At 50.3% G+C, this 25394-nt stretch overlaps 1 protein-coding gene across 1 annotated transcript; it reads right to left on the bottom strand.

Annotated features, from left to right (window-relative positions):
- Positions 1-173: 173 nt before the first annotated feature.
- Positions 174-20226, bottom strand: Notum (palmitoleoyl-protein carboxylesterase notum). The gene is made up of 8 exons (XM_076894994.1): positions 19368-20226; positions 2789-3155; positions 2440-2500; positions 2085-2308; positions 1781-1990; positions 1321-1597; positions 842-1164; positions 174-517 (listed from the first exon to the last, which is right to left on the bottom strand). Exons 1-8 carry the CDS (start codon positions 19383-19385, stop codon positions 180-182), a joined length of 1818 nt encoding a protein of 605 aa, XP_076751109.1. The 5' UTR covers positions 19386-20226; the 3' UTR covers positions 174-179.
- Between the last annotated feature and the right edge of the window lie 5168 nt (positions 20227-25394).

Raw genomic sequence — 25394 nt, forward strand, 5'->3', positions numbered from 1 at the left:
GATATCACCGAACCGCGTTGAAACTCTAACGAATTACGTATGTACAATTTGGTTGATCTCTGCTCAAAATACTCTCAGGGATTTCAAACGCTAAAGAACCGTCTGCTTCTCTTTCAGAGTCACATCAAAGACGTCCTTCGATCGCCTCTTCCTTTCCAAGGAAGATTTCGTCGATCCAATTAATTCGCTCGTTGCGTGAGCAGGTTCAGGAGTTCGTCGTGGTCCATACTGTTCAAGGTGTGTATATCGATGCCCAGCGCGTTCGCCACGCTCTTCATGTCGAGGCCGAAGCTCTTCAACAGTTCGATGAAGTCCATCTCCTCGCCGGTGAACGGATTGTGCAGCTTAGGGCAGCTGTGATTGCACTGTGGCCAAGTGCAACGTTCGATTAAGCGGAAGTGGCAGCCCTGGACGCACTTCCGTTTGCCAGATGGTATCACAGAGCGCTGCGGTCTGGTCCCGTTGAACATGCTCGTGTGGTTGTTCTCGTTGTTCTGCCTGTTACCATGCCGCCGGCCTGGAATCCCGACGAAACTCGAGTAAACCAATTTGTCGCCAATTATGCTCCTCAGAGCAAATAGCACGAATAACGAGCGAAGATCGGTACGATGCGTGGCATAAGTTGCACTTTAAATGGCAGAAAAATCACGAGCGCGATCGCCATAGCCGAAAACTTGATACATCTGACCCGCGGGCTAATTAAGTACTTCGATACGTGCTTTACATTTACAACAGCAGCGACCCTCGTTCCGCCAAAGAACAAACGTCTGCCCTTTAATTAGTCCCATCGAATCACGGCAACAGTCTCATCCCCCTTTGACATGTTTAAAGCAATGATTACCGGCAGCTTTCTTGCGCTCGTGCTTCTCTTTCTTCGTCCTCGGCTCCTTGTTCCTCTCCCGTCGTCTGCCTTTGTGCCTCCGTCTCTTCCTCTTTTTGTTCTCCCTGTTCTGCGCCAGAACGGCCGACAGCGGTGTTTTCCCCTCATCCGGCTTGCTGATCACCGTCGCCGACCCGACTTTCTGAAACTCCGCCGCGAACTCGCTCTTTCTGCTCCTTCCCGACGGCTCGGACGAGGTTCCGTTTCCCTTCGTCAGCCCGGATCGCAGCAGCTTCCGCAGCGGTTTCGCGCACGGCTGGTTCGTCTCAATTGGCGAACGGGTTCTGAAATCAACGGCCACGGATCTCTGTCAATTTTACGGCTCGAAAAATAAGTGAAAACGAACGAGGGAATGCTTCGCGCAATTATTTTCCCGAATGTAACGAGAGATTTTTTAAGCGCCCTTTTTTCCACGAAGAAACGCGAGGATCGATACTCACTCGTTCCGATGATTCCCAGTCAACATCAACTCCCAGCAGTGCAACGCCTGGGCCAGAGAGACCTCGTCTATTTTCACCAACTGCCAATCCCTCTTCGTCAATACACTGTGACTAATGCAGCTGGGGGCGAAGACCGCGGTAACGTTTTCGAAGGTCTGCCGCAGGCTGTCACCCATCTTGTGTATGTAGTCCCATTGCTGCTTCGTTACCGGCGCGCCCACGTTGTCAGCCGACATCTGCGCCTCGTCGAACAGCCATTGGAAGACGAACAGGGGCGCTGCACGCGTTTGGGGAAGAAAATTATCGTTTCGAATGATCAACGAGTTCGACGGTCCAACTCGAGAGTATTTTATTGGAGAGTATACAGAGAGAAGAAAGGAGAGGAGAAATCCAATACGCGAAGAGCTGCTCCGCTTTCAGACGTGGAAATAGCGAACGCGCGAACCGGAAGTTCCTTTACCAGTCAACGTTGGGTACAGTCTGTAACCGAAGTAGCACCGCCACGGTTCGTTCGGGTGTTTGGCGACGCAATTGCGCGGCATTCGTGCTTTCCAAAGTTCCATTCCCTTGTGGACAGCATCGACCGGCGACAGACCATTCGGTGAATAGGGAGCCCTGTCCAGAAACCACCCCGAGTCGGACACACCTCTTATCGCGATGTGCCTCAGACCTGCGCGACGTAGAAACCCCGATCGAATATTTCGAGTAATTGCATCTTCGCCTTGTACCGTCATTGCTTAACGGCTGAGAAAGTTGTCTCTCACCTAAGGTATGGCGAACCATGCTGTGCACGTGATCCAAATTCAACATAACGCCCGTGCCGCCAGCGCTGCTGCCAGCCAACAGAAGAGAGCTCGCGTTCTCCAGTCCAAGATGTACGAGATCTCGCAGCACTTGCATCACTATCTCTGCTCCCATGAACGTGAACATGTCGTTTGGCAAGGACCTGGTACCGCTCCAACTGTCGCTCGTACAGTAAGGCACGAATCTGAGGGAACCGACGAATCGCAGTACGAAATGTTATTCATCGTTTATTCTCGTTTGGAAGACTGTTTCATGAAATATTTAAGCTGAGGCTAGAAAAGAAGTAGCGATCTTGTCAAGATGGACAATACCTACACGTGATTCGCATTCCACCAGTATGGGTTCTCCTCTGGATTCGACGATAACAGGCCACCAACTGTAACCATCGACAGATCAGAAATTATTCCAACAATTCCCCGCAACGGTAGCTGTTAGAATAATTTAGTGGGGGAACGGATAATGGAAACGCGGACAAGCCGAACCCCTCGAAACGGAACAATGCGACATACCGTCACGTGTCGCGGGACTCGTTAATACAGCCAGCCACAGCGGAACGGTGGCCAGGGGAAAGGATCGCGGGAGGAACGTTCCGTGGAAACGTTAGAAAGTGTCTCGCGGGTCGAGGCGATACACACGGGCGGTATTTTCAACGGAAGCTGCTCACCGTCGCGTGTCTCAGGCCACTGAGTAGACGTCATCAGATGCCTCAGCCGGAGCCACCTGTTCCTGCAGCTCTTGTGGTCGTAGCAGTATCCGCCACCTTCCAGGAAAATGATCCACCTCTTGGAGCCGTGCGACTTCCGCAGGTAGAACCCCGCCTGGGATCCGTCGTTGCATGTGATCGACCTGTTGCTCAGGTAGACCCTCTTCAGGCCCCTCTGCTCCTCGAGCCCGTACCTCTCCAGGATCTTGATCAGCTTCTGTATCGTGTTGCTCTGAATCGCTGCGGTGCTGGTGGAGACCGAGACGGTGTTCGACGGCCTCTCCTCGGCGGCTATCGTCAGCACGAGGGCCGTCAAGCACACTGAGATCTGAAATCAACGCGCGTCGATCGCGATTCAGATCTTCTCGTTACGCGTCGTCGCGGATTCTTTCTTTCTTTCGACGACGCTGCGTCGATTTGGAAAGAATGAAACTCGACGTACGATCACGTGGCAAAAGAGATTGGATTAAAACGAGACTCGTGTTGTAATCTGAAAGTGGCGGTCGGACACGTTAATCACTGAGCGGTCCATTATAATGGTACGACCGTGGATACCGCGGCTGAGCGAGCAGAAATTCCGGGCGGGGGAGATAAGTTCTTCATCGTCAGCCTCCCGCGTACCACGAAAGTGACCATTACTCATCTTGTTAGGCAAATATATCTTACGATGGCCGAAGTAATGGTCGAAGACGAAGGACTCGTCCCCGTGGTAAAAAATGTGCATCGTTGGTTTAAAGCGTTAAGCAGTAGGTAACTTCATTTTAGTATTCACGGCAACGGGTTAATATTTTCGTTCATCCCTTCTTCCGTGCAGTACGCGATGGAAAACATTCTACGTTTCGATCAAGGTACGCGTGACGAGTTAATGAAAATTTTCGAGAAAAATTGCAATTCAGACTCTGATCGATATCACGATGCAGCTCGAAAATTCCAAACCACACATCAACGATCCCTCCTATCAGCTGCTTCTCGAATTTCACGCAGCTCTGTACGCAGAATCCCAAGTTATCCGGCAACGTTCTCCAAAGGGCAACTGTAATAATGTCAAATTGTCCAATTTCCCCTCTTTCCGCGGCCTGTAATTTTGCCCGTCGACAGGGATTTTCACCGTGATGGCATAGAAAGCAATAACAACGTCCGCGCTGTAACAAACGAGCAGCGGCGGGCCGCGGGAATAATTTAAAAGGAGGAAACGTCGCTCCGCCGCGGCGCCACTCGCTCGTCCTCCTTCCTCTTGTTCTCCATCGCTGTAACTCGTTCGTTTCGCCACCAGCCTTCGTACGATTCTCCCTCCCCAGCTAGCTCGTCGTTCCATCCTTTTCTGGCGCGTGCACACGCGTCTACACACCGGTCAGGCTGTCCGTCTCTGTCTGTTGGGTCCAGCCAGCTCCATCGCGATGCCGGCTACTTAGGATCGAGCTTTCAGAACGGTAGCCGGCGGCGGAAACACCTCGGAAACAGAAGCTCGTTCTGGCGGACAGAACCGAGATGAAAGGGAGCCGTTCAGCTGTGGCCGCTGGAAAGGAGAAACGGTGTTGCGACGCAATTATGATCGGGCATAATAGACCGCTAACACCGGATCGCCTTTGGAGCACGTATCGAGACACGCCGCTGGCGAACAGAGAGCCGTCCACGAATGGAACACGATCGCGAAGCGGGCGTATTTCGACATCTTTTGATACTTGCTGAGGAAATCGAACTCGATCGTATATTATATTTGGGAAATAGTTTCGAGCCAGCGGTAATCGGAGAACTTTGATATATTACATATAATAGAGGGGTAGTTTTAGGAATTTTTGTCGAAGTTCGATGCTGCGAACTGTCTATAGCTTACGATTAGAATAATGAGGTAGGCTCGAGCTCGATTACCAAAGATGTATGTCAGAAGGGGATCGTCAGCCTTGTCACTTGCTACCTAACGTATCATTAATTATCCTCGAGCGTTCTCCACTTGCCGTAGGAGAGGCGAGAATCTCGAGGACCCGTTAACCACGTCCGATTCGAGCGGAGTCGTTGCAGAAGCTCGGCCAGCCGAGTCGTAAATATCATTTACACGGAACTGGCGACGGCAAAGCCGGAAAGGTACGGTACGTTCGAAACGTTTCACGGTTCGACGACGCTCGGCATCGTGCAGAATCTGCCGCCCCGCGTCAGCAGAGAAAATCGCGAGCGCTGTCCGTTTCCCTAGTCGATTTTACGAGCCCGGAGCGACGTCGAGGAACCGCGACGAATTCGAACTTTCGGCCAGATCGTAAATAAAATTCACGAGCCCGAGAGGCCCTCCCACGCTTTGCGTAACCGCTTTATTATGCCGTAAATCAAGCCGTCTCTGGTCGCGAAGGCTCCGGTGTGCCTCGTGCTCGTGAAAAATTTCATGCGAGAAAAAAGAAGGACGGAAAAAAGGGGAGAAATCTTCCTGTTGGCGGTGCACCCTTTTTTTCCCCTCCGCCACGAACGATAGTGACACCAAAATTCCCGGCTGTGTCGCTTTAATCCGACCGTTCTGCGTCCGCACTATTAATTTTGCACGATTTAGCGTGACCGGCCGGGAACGTCGCGGGGGTGCATGTACGCGGATGATTCGTTGATGGGATTTTGTGATTCATGGTCTAGACGACGCGTTTCACGTGGAACGTTCTGGTTCACTGTGCGCGCGTAAATTCTGTTGCAAGAGGAACGCCAGTTTCTCGATATTTATTTTGTAATATCTCGATGTTCGATGCAGTTCTCGCTTTACGATCTGGTCTAATCAACACTCGACTGAGACAATTGACAGGAACAGAATAGGAAACCTTGCGCTATGTATGTTATTATCGACTCGACGAGACCTACATTAGCGACGAGCTCGTGGGAAGATTGGACGTACGTCAATTTTGAATACCCTCAGCATCGAAATTGGTGATCTTTAAACGAATAAATAGGAAGAGAACGGAAGTTTATCAAAATGTTTAAAAGCCGTCTAATTACACCGATTATTGTTATCCGGGCTTTCGGAAGTTGGAGATTAACGAGGCATCGTCCGGCGATCAATTCCCATCCGACGTTGCCCCGTAATCCACTTCCATCCCCTTTAAATTTATAATCTCCGCGTATAATTTGGACGTGCCTTTCAAAAGAACTTGCCCCGGCGCTTATGAAAGCCTCCCCTCGTTCCCCCCATTTTCTCGCCCGTTCGCGTCTCTCCGTTTCTCTGTCTCTCTCTTTTACCGATCCCATCCACCATCCCCGAGCGGTCCTTCGCACTCCTTCGTACTCGAGGCGCATTAGAGGGTGTCCTGGGCGTGAAGGTGTCCGTCATAATTTGCCAGCCGACGCATAATCCCCGTGACAAAGGCCGACAAAGTGACGGCTGTTACTCTGCCCGCCAGCCTCTATTCAGGCTGCGGAGATTCCGGTAGCAGGTAAAGCGTTTAAAGATTCCGGGTATCCAAGTCGGATAGATGGATCGCGACGCGAATAACACGACCACGACGCGGCCTAGGCTCGCTTTAGATGACGATCAGCCGCCTCTTGGCTTGATTCTCCTCTGCGACCAATTTTTGGGTTAACTTAAATATTTTACGTCATTTTTAATAGTACCAATATATTATTAGAATGCGAAAAGCATTGTATGTAAGTCCAACACTCCTAGAATAACCAATTCCAGTCCTTGAACGAGAAAAAACTCGTGAAAATAGCCCTGAAACAGATCAAATTACTGGAGGGTTGAATTTTGGTGCTTTGATTCTTGATTGTTGACCATTACCAATAAAAAGCGTATACGTGCCTGGTATTTTCAACTCTACGCAAAGATTGAAATCATAGAAAGGATACACAATTTGCGCGGGCTAAGATTTTCCTTTCGAGTTAACATACGGGCATTCTCCTTTGAAAGGAAAGAATTTAATAATCGCCACGTCAGGCGTACGCTTCACCAACTGACAGCTGTCGATATCCCGGAAATCCCTTTTCGTTACCCCGTATTCCGATTCCGCCCTACCGATATCACCATCGAATTTCTCAACACACAAATCGCCCGATCCGTTTATCGTCTTCCGCCTCGAGCCGTGCCAATTTCGTTTCCCTTCCACTTATTCATAAGGAATCTCTGACGCCATACACGAACGCATCCGGGGAATTCATTTCCGAAATTGAATTTCTCCGCGTTCCCAAAGATGCACCGTCGAACTTGGGGAGGGGATTCTTTTACGTCCTTCGATGACGCTATTTTACAGTTAACATATTCAAACGACAAATTTTTATATCCTTCCAGAAGCTGAATATTGATCCGGAAAATAAATTCCATCCAACCCACGAAACTGATCTTCAACCATCGACCGAATCCTTATGGATTTACTTACGCTTCGCGCGCGAGCGAGAGGAACCAAGCAGTAGATCAGGCAATAATGGTCCGCCAGTAGTTCGATCAATCGAACGGTGTGCGACTAAAGTCTCAGCCCTGCCTCAAAATCCCGATAGCCCCTCGTTAACCAAACTCCCTTAGCCTAACGTCACGACGTCCGTACCTCCTTCGTAGGACCTCTTTCTTCCAGAAGGTCGATTCGTTTCGCGGGTGCTCCCCATGGCCGGTGGTGCGTGGCATTCCATCGAATGCATACTTACGAGCGACCGACGCGCCTCTCCTCTACCCTTCTGCCCACTCTTTCTCTGTACTCACGGTGGACGCGAAAACAAGTTAAAAATAGCCAGCGAACGGATCGCGGTCGGCACCTTTGAGGCCGCGGCTCGGAAACCCGCAACAGTCGTTGATCGTTCGCATCGTGTTTCGTCGTCCGGATGTTGATGATGATGGTGAGAGACCGTCTCGTTACCATTACGAGGGCCGCTCACGCAGCCGGCTAACACGCACCGCAAACCTCGCATTACCATAACCGCGTGCACACAGGAACCGTCGCCGTTCCTTCGACTCGGTAGACTCCGTTCCGAGGGAACGACGGCGATGGCTAGAGCAGAGAAAGGGACGAGAGGACGCCGCGTGCTTTCGAGCTTACCGCGGCTTTAACGATCTTACGCTTTTACTGTCCTCAGACCTGTTACCTGCTCTACTAAGATTGACTGCTATTGTCAGACGGCTGAGGAACATCCCCCTCGCCGTACGCGCGACGTCGTTCATAAGTACCCGCGGGAGCCACGACGTCCAGCTTTCCCTCTCGATCTCGCGTCCGAACTGCGAGGACCATTCTACTTTTCGAGCATCGAATCGTTGTTGCTAATTTCTAGCTGCAGAGCTCCCAGAGCTGCGAATTGGGAATCGTGTGTTGGTTGAATATCATTTGTTTGAAGATTGAATTTAATATTTGAGGACTGTACGCGATGTAATTTGAACGAGTCAGAGATAAAATATCATCGCCTGCATTGTGCGTTTCCTATATTGATTCATAGCACGGGAGATAAACGCAATCGGTGGAACTAGTTGCTCAGCCTCTGGCTGTTTAATTTTCTATTAATAAATAGCTGCGATAGTTGCCGCAGTAATGAAACTAGAATGTGCAACCCAAACTGATCGCAATTCATAGGAGTTGAAAATCATCCAATTATTAAATTGTGAAATTCAATTTTCTGTGAATATGTAAAATTATATTGAAGTCTAGTAAGGTACTCTTTTGAATATTTCGTTCGGATTATAATCACCTGTTGCAGGCTACGTACACCTACCCCTATTAATGCAAGTTTCTAAAAGACACACAAATGAATTACAAACCTTTCGCACATCCCTAGTCCCCGCTTCCTCGCACCACCCTTGCAAAGTCTCCGCTCTCCTCTGCTTTACGCTACGTTAAATATACCAACGACAAAGTCTAATGCGCGATAAATATTCAAAAGCAGTAAACGCCATTACGGAAACGCGTATAACCGGGGCATTAAAGTGCCACAAAATCCGCAATAACCAAATCGCTTTAATCCAATGCTTTTCATAGTAATTACAAAACTTTTACATTTATTATAACAAATTATTAATTTTTAACTTTTGTTAAATAATAAACTGACAATCTGCATGGGCAAGGTAATCGACAAATTATTATAATCTATGAAAAAAGTATAGCAAAATCTCGAAATCGATCGACTAGAGACGAAGCGTCAAGTGAATTATGTCGTAGCTAGTCGGACATGCGTGAATCAGTATAACTTTACGTTCTCCATCATACACAGCCTCCGTACTACACGCAACTCCATCCTATGCGGGCTTTAATTTTCTATTCTACTGAAAATCTTTTCCCAACATCGAACTCTCAACTCTTGCAAACAAAATATAACATTTATACCCCCTTTCGGGACTTTATCCTCTTAGTATCGTTCCCCAGACACCATCATAACGATCTATGAATAAGGAATGTAGGTTTCCAATCGTAACGTGCTCGAGATGTACCAAGATATTGTCTCAGTTTCCACAGGAAAAGACCGTGTACGGATGTTTCTTTCAATCACTGCGCGCCACTTTTTCTCGCGACAATAGGAACAAACTGGATCGAGGTTTTCTAAACAGGCAGAACCCGAACCCGGACGTCCAAGTCCGTCCTCTAGTCCGTCCGACATCTATCCTGGTCGACAGCTCAATCGATGGAGCTGGCCGCGATCGGCGTATCTCCCCTGGCGCAGGAAAGCGGCGGCCCGCTAAAGAGGCCGACAAGCCTCACGAACGAGAAGAAGAAGAAGAAGAAGAAGAAGAAGAAGAAGAAGAAGAAGGAGGAGGAGGAGCGTGCGCGCGGAACGTCTCAAACGCGCCGTCATCCGTGCCAAAGATACGTTTCCAAGCGTCGATCGCGCGTTCTCCACTCGTACGGCCGATGAGTTTCGAGCCCCCGTGAGATGTCGATGGCCTCGTTAAGCCGAGGTTACGAGACGAGCCACCATCAAGCGGGCTGGTAACGCGCGCGAGAGCTTAGAAAGCACGCGAGGACGACGTCCCTTCCACTCCAACCCTTTGCGAGTCTTTGGCGTGACCGATACAGACGTAGAAAATACTTTCCTCGAGGCTATCGGTAGCGCAGCATCCCTCGAAAATCCTTCCGGAACGAGGGTGAACGCGTCCTCGTTTCTGGTCCGAGACGAGACAGCGAGAAGGAGGAGGAACGAAGACCGTGCGCGAGCAAGGGGTGAGAGAGGCGCGCCGTAATATCCCCTATAATTTATGGTGAACGACTGGAGAACGAGAGAGAAAGGGGGAGGGAGAGGACTCTCGATGCGAACGGGCAGAGAAAGTGGAAGGATAGAGGTGAGATAGGCTACACGTAGCCTCGTGCGTGGTGGGGATTTAAAGAAGAGACGAGAAGGAAGAAGCAGAGGAAGAAGAGGTGGAGGAAGGTGAGAGGGGATAGAGAGGAAGGAAGAGGGAGCAGGTGGCAAGATAGGGTATACGCCAGTGGATTAAGGCGCGGAGCGGCGAGTCAAAGAGATTTTCTCCCCGTCCCGTCGCGGCGGGGGCCCCTCGGCCTAACAAGGGCTGAAATATGACTGCCTTTGCCCTACCTCGCCTCGCCATAGCCTGCTACGGTCGCCGTGCGCCTCCCGGACTAACCAAGGAAAAGCGAACGAGATATCCGTTGCCGACTAATTTATCGGTCGCTCTTCCCTTTAGCTGCCGAGAGGGCGGCCGGGATCAACGCACTTCCCCCTTCCGAGTTGCTCGATTTGTACAAGTGGAAAACCCTTTAGCCACGATTCACCGTGAAAACAGCCCCCGAGACCGACGTTTCCGGGTTCTCGACTCGGGCTTCCGGCGCTAGTAACCGTGAAGCTATTGTGAGTTGGGAAGAAAGACGTTGGCCTGAAAGATGTTGGCGTAGCAGGGGAGGTTAAGCGGTGGCAGGGACAACATTTGGGTCGGTCTAATGGCATCACTGTTTGGAGTTGATTTGGGGTAAAGGGATTAATGGCGCGGGGGTAAATATTGGAAGTGGACGGTCCTGGGGCAGATGCGCGTGTTTGGGAATTAAATTGAAGTGGAATGGGATTTTTCACGGATACGATGCCCCTTTTCAGCACTTATTACCGCAACATCAAAGGAGATTTAACGACACGGTCGAGAGATTGAAGTATAATGATTCTCACGGGGTAACAACAATTTTTGCAACAAGGTGATGTCATTTCGGCTGGCGAAAAATCTGGCAAAGAAATCATGCGTAATTGCAAGCCGCGACCGTAGTACTTTTCAACGGAACAGAATTACGAAGATCACTTTGCGAGCGATGGCCGCTCCGCGCGATTTAAGACCGCAATTTGCAACAGCCGCTACTCGAAGGCTGTTACAATGTTGCAAAACCGCAGCGGCAGTTGGTAATTGCCAAAATCAACAAATTCTCAAGAACAAGATATAGAAGGGTTCACAGAAGGAATCCAGAGATATTACGAAATCCTCCGCACAATCGTTCAATATTACGCTAAGCGATCACGGGAACATTTTTGTTCCGACAAGACTCCTCTCTGCGCTATTGTGCCATCGAATGAGGCGCGCTAATTGGGTTCGCTCGTGATTCAATTGATTATATCCCGTTGAATTCAGCTACTGTATCCTTTGAGGTATTTCGATAATTAGGTCGCAAAGTCGGGATGATTTAACATCGCGAGGTTATACCCCTCGATTCGGAAAATGATGGAATCCTCCCGTCGTATCGGAAATGCAATTGAAAAAGTATCGGGATTATCATCGCGTACCAAGGAATCTATCTTGTCCTAATAGTGTGCAAAGTAGTCAGGAGTGTACGGTGGTTGCACGGTGGTCGTGGCTGTCGGTTACGGTAGTGGCATTGGTGGCGCTGCCGCGGCCACTGCTAGCGGTGCTAGTGGCGGTGATGGCAATGGTAGCAGTGGTCCATCGGAGTAAATATATTGGATGGTGGTAGGATTGGTGGCGGTGTCTTCCGCTCTCTACTTGAGCCGCGTGCCTGCCCGCTCGCTCGTTCACGCCCGAGGTGCGCCTTTGATGTGCCGCCTACACCGCGTTCTTGCTAACTCTCGCGCCGCCGACCGCGCCGTATTCTGTTTTTCTTCCCTGGCAAAAATCTTCCCTCCCTTTCTCTTTCTCCCTTTCTCACCCCCTCCCCCCCCCCTCTCTCACTCTCTCTCTCTCTCTCTCCTTCATCTCGTTCCCGTTGACTCGAGCCTAGCGTACACGTACCCACGTCCTCTCTACGTCGTTCTGTCTTCTTGCTTTTTCTGTCGTTACTCCTGCAGCCGGTTACTCGTAGCCGGTAATAAACGAGAGTCGGAAAAATCGCGGCCAGACGGGGAACCGTCCGTTGCTGACGCTGGCCTTGATTCGGAAGCGAAACGAGACGATGCGAAACGGAGGATCGATTATCGCCGGTCGTTTGAGGAATCGACCGCAGCGGAAATGACGTTTTTGCGGGCGCAGGCCTCTCTCTTTCGACGGGTAATACCTACGTAGAGATCCCCCTCTGTGTTTCTCCGTGATTACTGCTGGACGAAGTTTGTTTGAAATCAAAACGCGCGGCTAGGTATTCGCGTCAGCTTAAGGACGTGGAATTCTTCACCCGTGGAGGAGAGACTCGTAACGCGACGCGTTCCTCGTAAAGTTCAGACGAAATCGCTACCGGCTTCTGTGTCGCTTGAACCTTGCTCTTTGCATATATTATTTCCGTCTCGTTAATACCACTTGCGCAGTGAACCGTAACGGTAAAAAACGGTGACAACAAAAAATTTACTTGTCACGGCGCTGTATTTCTGCATCGGAGAACAAGATATCGCGTCAGTTTCTTAACGTTGCGTTACGAAAACGGCACGAAACAAAGAGTCATCGTCACGTGGCGGTGAGGCAAGTCGGATGAAATCGAGACTAACAAATATGTGGTAGCAGCAGCTGCGTAGGCCAATCATTTTACGGTGGCTTATTTCGACGATTTATCCTTTCCCTTTCTCTCGGTTCGTTCCACGTCCTCCTCGACCCGCGAGGGCATCTCCGCGCGTGGATCATTTCCTGCATCCCTGCACGCTTTCCGGAAACCCCGACGAACTCCGGCATACTTCAAAGGATCTCCGATGTTGATCACCACGCAGCCGTAGAAATCGATAATACGATTCATACGTGCGCCATGACGAGATCTCGACGTCAACCTTTCGTAATGCGGACACTGCGTTCGATATGCGCAAGATCGAAAGGATTCAAAAGTTTTATCTGTTGGGTGACAGGAGTTTTGCGGTTTCATTTTGTGTAGCGGAATCTCGACGAATTTAGAAACGATGGAATGTATTAATGGAATACCATGAGTCGGAATTCGGAGATCGAGTATTTATGTTATTCGTTATCAGAACAACGATTTGTCCAAGTACAAAGTGCACAAGTACAAGTTTCGACTTACCCGCTTTTCACCGCAGGGAAGCAGAAGTAATTCTTCAGAGTTGCTGCGAGTCAAAGGACTTTCGAGGAGGCGCCTCGACAAATTTGCAAACGGTTAGCTAAGGCACGCGTATTTATTCAGCCGCTTCTCTCCACGCTTCCTCGAAGACCGTGTCACTACCATCTCTCTGCCCAGTCTTTCCCTTTGATTCCACCAATTTCTCTCTTCCCTCTTTTGTTACTCGATCTCCTGCTGCCGCTACTTCTACGCGTCCAGGCGTTTCCGCAGAGTTCGTTCCCTTCCGTTCCATCCGTGTTTACGTTTTTTAGCTTCAGCTTTTAGCCGAACCCTCCGCTACTTTTCGATCCGTATTGCCCTCTGTCTGTTATCCAAACGCCCGTCTAACGTTGGGCTCGTCTTTTTCATTTTCTACTCGCTGCATCGAACCTTTCAATCTGCTACTATATAACCCGCTTCTGCCACGACCCTTATCAAATCCACGAATCTACGTATGCCTATGCCGTTTCTTCTTTGTATCTACCAATTCTCAGCATCTTCTGCCAAACATTTGCGTCACGCTCTTCTTTTCTTTACGTCAAATCCACCAATTCGTATTCACACTTTAACATCACAAGCTTCTTATTATCAATGCCAAGTTTAATCACTTTCCAACGTTAATTCCCTTTTTCGCGTTTCCTCAAATCCTCCTCTTTACACACTTCGTCGTATCACCCCTTCTTCAACGCAACCCCTGTATTCCTTCATCTGTTCGTCTCCCGTATATCAAACTTTCCGCTGCGTCCTTCAACGAGTCCTAGTATTCCTCCTTATATCACCCCAATCGTCGACTTAAATCCCCAACTTGACTCCCATTCCTCGCCCCATCGTGGCCCGCTCGTTGTTCGTATTATCCGTGTATATCGGTCCGTGGCGCGCGGTCGGTTCACCGTGCACGCCGGACCAGGACGAACAGAGGGAGAGCGCGAGATGGTTAGAAAGGGAGGGAAGCAGGAGCGTTTGATCTCACCGCCAAGGCAGATCGGCAAAAGGCCTTTTTCTGCGGGCCCCGAGAGAGCTTCAAGCCGACCTCAAAGACTTGACTGATGACTTGCGGCCACGACGATTCTCCGCGTGCACCGCTTGGGCCCCGCGAAACCAGCGAGCGGCGACAAAGCGGCACGGAGCGGAAGAGAGAACGTGAGAGAGACGGAGGGAGAGGGACAAGAACGGACGGCGCAAACAAGTGGAAGAAGACGGTCCGCGCACGGCTGCTCTCTGCCCTGTTTTAGCGGGGAACGCCGATTTCCGGCGAACGCGTGCCCACTCGCGTGTCCAGCGAAGATTTGGGACCCTCTCGGTCGACACGGACCTCGGATCCCAGGGCTGGAGGATCGTGTTATCCCCGGATCGATCTGCGCGCTGTTGAGAGAACGATGTTAATTCCCAGTCGAATGCAACAGTAGTTGGGTGGTAAAATTATTTTCTCCTTTTACGCGGGGAAAGTGGGGCCTCCGCGTTGGGGGATAAAGATAATTATTGTTAATCGTTCCTCGTAAATTGCGGAGTTATTAGAAATTTGATAACTCGCTGGTGAATGCTTTACGATACGGTTATACTTAATTAAGGTTTTATTAGACGCTAATGAAGGAAGCGAACAGGTCTTTATGACCGCAACTTTTGTAAACAGGTTTGCGTTCCAAACAAGAAGGAACGAAATAGGAGTAGTTCTTTTGCCCCTCCATATAACTATAAATCAATCTTTACGGAGCTAATTCATTTCCAAGTACTTAAGTACGCATTAATACTGAACGTTCTTCTCTTTTTCCTCTTTTTTTTCTTCTTCTTCTTTATTCCTAAATAAACCAACTCGATGACAAACGAGCCGATCAAACACCAACCCGACATGATCGACATATCGAGCCGGGAAACAAACGCCGCGATTTCATCCCGGCGTCATTGTCCCGGCTACCATCGCGTTTGCATAATAAACGAGGACCATCAATTACGCCTTGCATAAAGCGGCGCCCGCCACGCAGCACCGCCGCGGCTCTCGATCCGCGTGACGCGTGCATAAATCGTCCGCGCCGCAGAAAAACCCGCTCGTGTCGCACTTTTCACCCCATCATCGAAAACCGGAACCCATCGGTCAGTTCATGGAAGGACCAGTCGAAAACTGCCCGTCGATAATGGATGGGGTGGCGGCGTCTGTATAACGCGTGTATCAGTGTATTGGGTCCCGTCACTACGAGGAGAACGAAGCGTACGAGAGTGTGCAGCTCTCATACAGGCCGCTCGACACCAGTGGAGAGTCCAAGGGGCAGTTTAAAAATTCGAATTAAACAAAACAAAATATAGAACGAAGATCATATAATCGAGACAAACGCTGCCTCCTCTTCGCACCATGTAAAACCACCCCTGTGCGATGGTTGGTCACGCGCGTCGCACTGTCAATGTCTCACGTGTCGCCATTAGTGCACGTGTACCTAACAAATTTTCAGAGCCGTTTCCTTACTCTTCGCGCTCTTCTTATTTCGCTCCGTACAATCACCCCTTAGAATCCCCCCTCCCCAACCGACCGCCTGGCGAACACCCTGTATAACAACAACAAGGAAGAGGGGAAAGGGAGAAGGAAAGGGAGCATCGGGGGCTAGTCAGGTCAGCGTCGCCGACGGCTGGCTGGGCTCTGGGGTATACGAGGAAGAGGAGCGTTGTTCTTGGGCCCGCCATTCGGAGGGGATGGCTCGGAGGAGAGGAACTGTCGGCTCCTTTGAAGTCGGTCGGTACCGTGTGTAATTAGGCCGCCGCTCCCCACCCCGCCCTCAGCCTCTGATCTCGCCGCGCTGTGTCGCTAATTGCTCACCGCCCCACGGCAGAAGCGTCGTCGTCGTCGACGTCGTCATCGTTATCCTCGTCCCGCGTCTACGTCACGGGCCGCGTCGTCGACGTCGTTGGTTTTCGGGGTTCCTTGAGACCACTCGAGGTGTAACGAACTATAGAGAGAGAGAGAGCCTGCTCAAACGTAAGCCAAACAACGACGCGAACTCGTTGCTAATTCCTGCCTAAGGGCTGCGCGACGGTTAAACCGTTCCAGTGGACAGAGGAACTTTGGTAGCCGGGGTATAATCGATGCGGTTGAACCAATGGAAGATCGCGAGTTCCTCTGCATATGCGAACCCAGGACGCTGGTCCCGTGCTGCGATTGGATCTCTTCAGTTTTGAACATTCTTATTTGATTCGGATGAAAGTTTATTAGATTGAGATTTCTCCGCTTTTTCTTGTATCCTCTTTTATGACATGGCTTAAGGATAACAGATACGTGTCGTTTCTCTGAGTTTCCATCGTCCGTTGCGCGTTCTTTCAGGGCGTGAGTTTCTTTAAGCCTAATGCCTTCCTGTTCAGTCGCGACACGCAAGTTTCCCGCGAGGCGTACAGTTAGGATTCTTTGCGAGCCTCTCTAACACCACTCCTCTCATTTTTTGACGTTCACATTCCGACTGCAACAATCTCCCGGCTGGAGAAAAACGTGCGACCGCCAATTCACCGTCTCGCAGCTAGACAATGACTCGTATTCAGGACATTCGGCCGGGCAAGACGCGTGGAACGAGCGGGAGTTGCGAAAACCAGGGGTACTTGTGTCTAGGAGATTGCGTCGAACAATCGAACAGAAACGGGTTCGTACGAAAGGTGAACGTTCCTCGTCGAATATAATTGAACGAATTGATTAGCGACTCGCGTGTAATTGCGATCGCGTGTAAAAGGCTCGTGTCGATTAAATCGCGAGCACTGAGAAACTCACTTTCCGTCTAAAAGAAGGATAAAGCTTTCCAATTATCCGTCCATGTATCGCACACAGGCAAAACGCCTTCCCGTAAACGCTACGGACGAAGTGAATAGATAAAAGATATAGAAGAGCTTAACGATCGATGCTGAGAGAGAACGGTAAGAAAAACGGCGGAGCGAATGGGGATCGCGAGGGGGAGGCAAAGAAATCGAAGCAAAGACTAGGCATGTCGCGCGAGATCGCGCACGGAATCCCGAGGTAAACAGGCTTAAAATGTAATCTCCGCCTTACGGCTCTTTCTCGCCGTGGTACTTGTTGCTCGTCTGCACCTCGATGTCAGTCATGCACTGTTCGAAATCAATTTGGACTCATTAACAGGCCGGAACACGGTGCCAAAGAATATCCGTGCAAACATCGCATGCCATTAACCTTGCCTTTTTTTTGTTTCAGGTGCCGAGGAGGACGGATCGTGCTCTTCCTTTTATCCTTGCTTTTGTTCGCGAGGGTTTTCGATCCCCTGTTTTGGGAGACACGCGTTACACTGGTACCTGCCTATACGTTTCCATTTCCAGGTCCTTCAGAACTTTCGTTCGCGGTTTTCTTGTGGTTTCAGTATTTTATTGGAATTGGATTATCATTTTCACAATTTTTGTCAATCATTCAATTATGCAGTTAAATGTCAACACTTTCTAATCGCACAATTAACACATATAAACTGTCTCTCAAGTGCTAACTGATTCAATCCTTGAAATTGCAGAGAAAAATTCTGTCATTGAGGATCTAATGGTAGCCACCCCTTCGAGACGTCCTCAGGAACGACTTAGCATAACCAGCAAAGTTCTCTTTCGCGTGGCCACTTGTGCTCGCGATAAATTACGACGTCGTACTCCGTTAAGGTGCAACAAAACGTCGCGAGCTTTGAACAACTCCCGGAATTCGAACGCGATTAATCGAGGGTTGGAGCGGCAGAGTTGGCGGGGCGGTGGAGTTTTGGCGCCACTTACCAGGATGGCGCGAACACCACCACCGACCCCGTTGCCTTGTGGCTGTCGACTAAGAACGGCGATAAATTTAGACGGGTCGCTCAGTCTCGCGGTTTGTCGCATGCGTCTAGATTCGCGGTCGTGATTTATTACGTGTTCGTGGATCGCGTGCGGCGTCGTTCGTGTCGCATGCGATCATCCGTCCCTCCTCCCTGCCGAAGCTTCGACGTTGGAGACTTAAGAAAGTCTAACAATCTCGAGCTGTTCGGCTCTTAAATCTGGCGAAAAGAATTTCACCTCCCTTTTAATCTGTTTAATTGGCCTGACACGACGACCATCTCTCAATCCCGCCTTTTCTGACTACTTTCCGTCCTCTTCCTTCCACTTTTTTTTCTTATAGCATTTAAAATATCTTCATTACCATTCACTGAATATTTAATGAAGTATCTGTTAATGTATGCATTCCTCGGGAACTTGAATCGTTCTTCTCTGAAAGTTTCGTTTCGTCGGGGACGTAACTTAAATATCAACAGCATAATTAATAAGACTGAGTCGCACCGCGCATAGAAGGTAATCTTTTAACGCGCCTCGCAGAGAAGGGGTGCAAAAGCGATGCGGACAATGGCGCAGAAGTAAGTGTATGTCTCGAGGGTGGCCGCGCGTTGGCAAAAGTTAAACGACCCACGGATGGCCGCACTCGGAGTTTCGCGTAGACCGCAGAGGTTCAAAGGCTTTCGCTAAATCGTACTTAAAAGTTAAAACCCGAGAATGTAAGCAAAGGATCTGACCAGAAGAAGGGGGCGGGTCAAGGGTGGACAGTGGAGGGAGAAGCATAACAGGAGAGGCCGTGAAAGCTCGAGATGATCAAAGAGCGTTAAAAGAGGATCGGGTTGTCTTCCCGCTACCCGTTTTACGCTCGTCCACGCGCGCCACCCTCCGTTTGGGATAAACACCGTGGAAATCTACTGCCCCCCCCCCCCCCACGATGATCTACGTGGTCTTTTCAACCTTTCCCGTTCCTCCTTCTATTGACCAAATTTATTACGTTGTGTTTGGAAAAAAAATTGTAACTCCATTGAAACGAAGTGCGCATTCTAAAGGTAAATTTGCACTGTTCATTATGGTTAAATAAGTCGATCGATTCAACAGAACCGTGAGCAATTCGAGCAGTCTAAATTACACCCTGATTGAGTAGCCTTTTACACTGTGCGCACGATTTCGTTGAAGCAAAAGTGGTGTTCGATCAAAGCGAATCTTTGTAGACGCTCATTTTCCGTAAGTATCAGTAATAATTAAATTCGAACGATGACACGGAACAATTCTTTGTCGCGACACGTTAATCCTTGTGATCTACCCTTACGAAAACGCGAAAGAGTACCGCGGAATAGTGGCCAGCAATGATATCTCACAGTTACCGCATCGTGGTACCCAGCGAGCAACCACCGAACCCGCAAACCACTGACCAAAAATCCCGAACTCACCTGCAAATCCATTCTCATCTTCGCAGGCGCCCTTCCCGTTCCGAATCCCCGGCACCGACGATCTCACCGCTCCAAGAACAGACCAACGAAAGAGCTTCCCGAGACAAAGCTAGACGCTCCTCTAATCGGTCACCCCGTCGATCATTTTCACCTCGTCCACCCTCTCTCTTGCCTCGCGTATTAAACTTGGCAGCTCGTAAACAGCACGATGTCCCGCGTCATATTCCCTCCGTGACGACGGAGGAGGCCTCGATTGTCTCTGTCAATAATCCTCGGGGCTGTCGAAGGGGGTGTCGTTCGAGGCGTGTCAGCGATGTCTGTCGCGGCGTTGCGTTCCACGCGAGGGACGTAATCGAAAGCTCTGTCGGCTCGCGGTCGAAGGGTCGAGGTGGTGCGCAGAGGCCACGTGGTAGGACGCATGAAAACACTTGGTCCAGCTCGAGCCGGTGTGCTGGACACACGTCCCGGTTAACGGTTCGCGGCGCACTGCCGCCACTTTCCGCTTCGCACGCTTCCTCTTCTCTTCTCCTTCTTCGTTCCTTCCTGCGGGGCGAGCCCTTCTTCCGAGTGACGAGCAGAGAAAGAGAAAGAGGCTGGTGCCCACGCGCACGTGCCGGCCACGGCCGAGGAACAGCGAGCGACACCTCCTCTTCTTCGCGCTTCACCCTTTCTCTCCGCCACTGGCTGGCCTCTCTCCTCTTGTCCGTCGGCCCCGCTTCGTTGCTGCCGGCCTCTTCTTGCTCTTTTGCCGCTTGTTTGTTGTGGGTGTTTTCTTTGACGGCTGCCTCCGCGCCGCTCTTTTTCAGACCCGGAAGACCATGGCCCAGCGAAGATTAATTGACGGAGATTTTTAGGGGCGGCGTAGAGGTACGTTCCCTCTCCCTCTCTCTCTCTCTCTCTCTCTCTCTCCAACCCTCGCCTCTTTCCGTCCACCGTGTATGCGGGTCTCTTTTTGTTTCCGGCCGCTTTCCGCTCGACCCCCTCTTCCCTTTCGATCCTCAGCTTTCACTTGAACGGTTTCCACCGGGACGTCCAGCGTGATTGACAGCCGAGATTGTATTACCAAGGAACGCGACGAGTCGTTGAGACACCATTGTAACTCGGGCTCTGACGATGCTTTCAATTGTACAGGGGGTGGGACAGCTACTGCTGTGGTTGTAGTTACTGGCTTCAAACGTCGCGACCAACCCTTATCGATATTTAAATGTCTCTCAGTATGAGCATCTGTTGAACAATTGCAAATTTTACTCTAGCGTAACACCACTTTGCAGCGAATCATTACTCGATCCATTGTAGCGTCGAGGGGGATGGTGGTTGGTCCGTTCTCCGTTCAGGATCGAGGGATTCGCGACTAAGTTCCAAGATTTTCACGTGACTCTCAAACGTGCGGAGGAATATTATTCCGAATGGTTGGAAGTTCCTTGCGCCATCGGGGCTTGGCACTGACTGACAATCGGGCCAGGTTAAACCGCGCGAAGTAACCAGACAACAATGCTGGCGCGGAAGGGCGTGGGGAGGCGTCGAATAGGTTAGAAACGGGCGCGGAGGAACCAGGGAGGGGCGATGAAAACGCTACCACGTGGAGGGTTGTTTTGATTTGAGTAGTTCGTCACAGAATTCTCGACTCTGGTGTGTTAACTAAATACCTTAATAAATTGTGAATTAACCCCTTCGTTATTTAGTACGAGAAGCAGGCTTGTTACGAATATGGTCATACGTGGCCAGGTTCGCGTATAAATTGTTTAATAAACGATACAAACGTGCCGCCGTTATTGTGCAAAAGTGTTGCTCGAATGAGGCGAAAGTGGCGCGTTGCACCATTATTTAAATTGCTTCATTTACCTCGCGCTGTCCTCCTTTTCTCGTACTGTTACATAAAGCGCCATGCACGCACTGCTTATAAGTTTTCGTAATTCTCCAATGGCAACATCTTTTTATCCAATATATCAGATCGTAACCACCGAAGAACCTATCGAGGCACATTAAAAGGCGTTTCATCGAGCTATTAGCATTTTAACTACCTCGAGAAGCTACCCTGCCTCCTAATAACAAGATAAAATACCCCTAACGCTCCCCCTAGTCATTTATTCAGCTAATTACAGCCCGGAGCAATCTATCGTTCCGCTGCAACACTCTCGTATTGTCTCCACATAAATCCTCGACGATCAGCATCACCTTTTAAGCCGTCCTCGCGCGATCGATCCGTCGTTAACTCTCCTCATCGAACGAAGGGAGCCGCGATAGGGGTTGGTTCGCAGCGTCGAGCGAAAGGAAATGATGCATCGGGTTGAAAAAGCCTATTGCTCGAAAAACGAGTTTGCCGTGCCGCGGGTGCTGTGGGGCGCGTTGTAGTTTATCGGTTGAAATCGTGTACCGCGTTACGGTACACCGTGATCATTAGCAGCTAGAAGCCGCCTGCCCGCCGGGAAGGCTGCACGATACTCGCTTTGATATCCGCTTGTTCTATCGGCGCGATCGCGTCGATTCGAGGAATCTACGGGGACGATACGCCGTCCCAACCAACTTGCTCGTCTAAACCGACCCCCTTTCCCTGTCTCTTGATCTCCATCAACCCCTAACGCATTAATGCGATGCCCTTACGCAACCAGGGTTACAATTTGCAATTGAAATGTAATTGCAATTTCAAGTTCAAGGATGATGGATCGAGGGACTCTTGGGGGTTGCAAATAATAAAACACCCCACAAAGGGTGTTTTAATTGGTGTTGCGATTAATAATGTAACGCGAGTAGAACTTTTTATACGTGGAACCAAAAGCGCGCAACGAGTACCTACGTACATGGCCAGGACCTTTTTTGCTTCTTTACGATTTGGCCAGCTCGAGGCGACCGGAATGACGTTATTAACGAAGAACGTGACGCCAGGATGTTATCGTGGCCCAGTGAGCGATAAGCAAAAGATCGGGTCCACCGTATCAGGAATCTTACGGTGTGAGTCATCGCCGAACCGGTCGATACCAATTGAGGCCGATCTCGCGGCGGTCGAAGCGATCGTTCGCGAGCCGACGAGGACGCGGCTCAGACCGCTCCGTCTTTGGCGGGCTTTTAAAACGATTATCGACCAGAGAGATGGCGCAGCAATTAAAATCTGTTCGCTACTCTCTCTCTCTCTCTCTCGCGCGCCTTGTACAATAAATAACCACGAACTACACGAAACAAACATTTGGGATCGTGCTTGGAATGGAAACCTACAGAAGCACTCTGTTTCGCGGAGTTCACCCTATAATGGCACTGTTGGGAACGTAGCCAAAGTGTACATTCGTAACTCCTGGTAAATGATCAATGTAGAGATGGACACGAGGGTAATTAACCTTCTCGTGGGTCCATCGAAGAGACGAAAGACAATGTGTGTCAGATACGCGTCGCGAAACCAGAGCAGATCTAGGACTCCAAGAATCATGGACGCTCCTCACCACCGAGAGACGCTCTCGGACGGAGCGTTGACTTCGCAGTAGGACACGTAACACGGTGATTTGACACTAACAGGAGCCGGGTATATGGAGGAACAGCGTCGTGACCAGGTGTAATCGAGAAAAGGGGGATCCCCGCAGGAGGGGAGGATCTCCTCTCTCCGAGTGCAGTCGGCGCCTTTCATCCCCTCCTCGCAGCCCCGTCTCTCGTTTATCTCCTTTTTTTTTCTCACTTATCCTCCCCCTTTTTTGGTCGTTCGGTAATGCTCTCCTTCCCGATGTTGCTCACGGTCGCCTGAATCGTCGTTTCGTAGAAACTGATATCGGCGCTGTCTCTGTGTCCCCTGAAAGGGACCGTTCGTGGAAAGGGAAAATTCGTCGCCGAGGGGAGAAAAAAAAGAGGAAAAAAAGGGATGCGACGGACGTTCACCAGGCCGGTGCCGCGACTCTTTACAAACAGCCTCGAGCCGTGGTGTTATTATCATTAATTCTCGCCGTTGTAGCGCGGCCCATTCTGGTAACGGTGAGAATTAATGATAATAACGCTTTTACAATCCCATTGTGAAGGTCTTCTCGCGAGGCTCGAACGTAACGCGGGCCATGATAGCGGTCGTATAGCCTTTCTAGGTGGTCCGCGGGAAGGAATCTTCCTTTCTTTTTTTTCGATCCCCTCAACGTCACACCCAGGGTTGTACGGGGCTAACGACGCGTGGTCGTTAACGATTGCTCGTTGCTCGTGTTCGGTGTTGTTAGCGATTAACAGGCCGCTGGGGGATCGTTGCGTTACCTGGTTGACGAGGACGCGGACGGGTTCCTTAACACTTAACCGTTTATTCGTGGAATTGCCACCTCATCAATCTCTTCTCCTAACCACGCGACTCCTGCGTTTCTGCTGTTACTTCGAAGCCGCGTCGAAGATCCTTAATCGCGAACACTTACGCGATCAGCAACGTCGACGCGTTCGGTCGAAAGCAAAAAAAGAATTACAGTCTCGCGTAGATTAACAGCGAACAGCGAAGACAATAAGAAATGGAAGGTAAGAATAGACGAAGGGCGAGTATGGACGAATTGAAGCGAACGTGGACAGTCTTCGAAGCGTTCGCCTTTCCGGATTCGTTTCGGGGGTAAGGGCGGCCGGAAGATTAAAGACGCGGTTATCTAGGGCGGGTACGCGATACGGCCCTGGCGAGGTCCCGGCGCCGCGAAGTGGGAGTAATGAGAATGCTCGTGCAAGGGGCGGGAGCGGGACAGAACGAGCCGTTTACCTGGACGCGTGACGGAGGCAGGTGCGCGTCCTGGCTGTCGGCACGTTTGATGTTCGCCACGCAGCCCGCCAGCAGGAACGGTGGATGCCGTGTGTCGCGGTCGAACCAACGGCCAAGGATAAACCGGGACGCCTCGCGTCGAGCCAAGGGGTTGGAACGGGCCGATGAAGAGGCGAGGGGACCCGGGACCAGCCGGAAGTAGGAATTAAACGGAAGAAAGGGTTGGAAGTGTAGCGAACAGGGGGAACGAAAGGTGGACGAAGGGAAAATTGAAAGAAGGCAGGTTTAAAGGGTTGAAGAGCGGAGGGGGAGGCGGTGGAAGGAGATGGAAGTAAACGGTGAGCAAGTTGAAAGGGGTGTACGCGCGGTCGTGGACAGAAAACACGAGAGGCGGATGAAAGAAACGGAAGATTGAAAGGTGTGAAAGGAGAGGCTGTTCATTGATTCGGCTGGGAACGCAGGAGACAAAGGACAAGTGTTCGTTTCGAAGAACAAGGAGTTGAACAGGAAGAACGTACCGGAGATCTGCGATCAGCGTCTGGGAAAACGGATGGCGGGATCCGATCTGGTCGTAGATAGGAGCGCATCGATAAGGAAAGAACAGTGGTACAACGATCATCGAGGGGATGTTTTAAGAAGCGTAGAGGCGGATAAGATCGGGCAGGTAGAGAGCCAGGGGCGAGGGAATTGGGATGGAAATTGAAATGAAAATCGGTAGCGGAAGGAGAGATTGCAATGGGGGGTGGTGGCGGCGAGTAGGGAAATCCAGGGAAACCGGAAGGCGTGGCCCGAGGATCGTGGCGAGCCACCATTATGTAAACACCGGGATGGCTTTCATCTCGCCGCTTTCCCGTGCTAACTGACTCGATTCCAGTTTTACATTCCAGTTTCGATTCCAATTCCGCGCAATTAGCATGAAATATCGTGTCGCGGGAGCCCGCCGCGCAACATGATTCATGAAAATTTATCGTCCCTCTGACAGCGGGCTGCCAGCCATCCCTGGACTGGCTGGTATTACCATAATCGCGGGCACGCGATAATTTCGACGTCGAAACTCGAAATTGAATTAACGCGATCGACGTCGTTTCCCCTTTTCTATATTATCTCCGACGCGAGATCGTTGTTTATCGCGTACATTTGTTCCGCCATTAAGCGCCGCTGGAATCGCGTGACTGTCCTTCGAAAGAATTTTAATTTCCCATTATACGCGTGCCATTAATTGGAATTATTAGACCCACCGTTGTCACCCGACCTATAAATTCGATTGAGCGTACAATATAATGTCTCGTTGGAAAAATAAAATACCGCGAAAAAGTACCGTACTTCAGGAATGA

This window comes from Xylocopa sonorina, chromosome 5 (genome assembly GCF_050948175.1).
Source record: "Xylocopa sonorina isolate GNS202 chromosome 5, iyXylSono1_principal, whole genome shotgun sequence".
Classification (NCBI taxonomy): domain Eukaryota; kingdom Metazoa; phylum Arthropoda; class Insecta; order Hymenoptera; family Apidae; genus Xylocopa; species Xylocopa sonorina.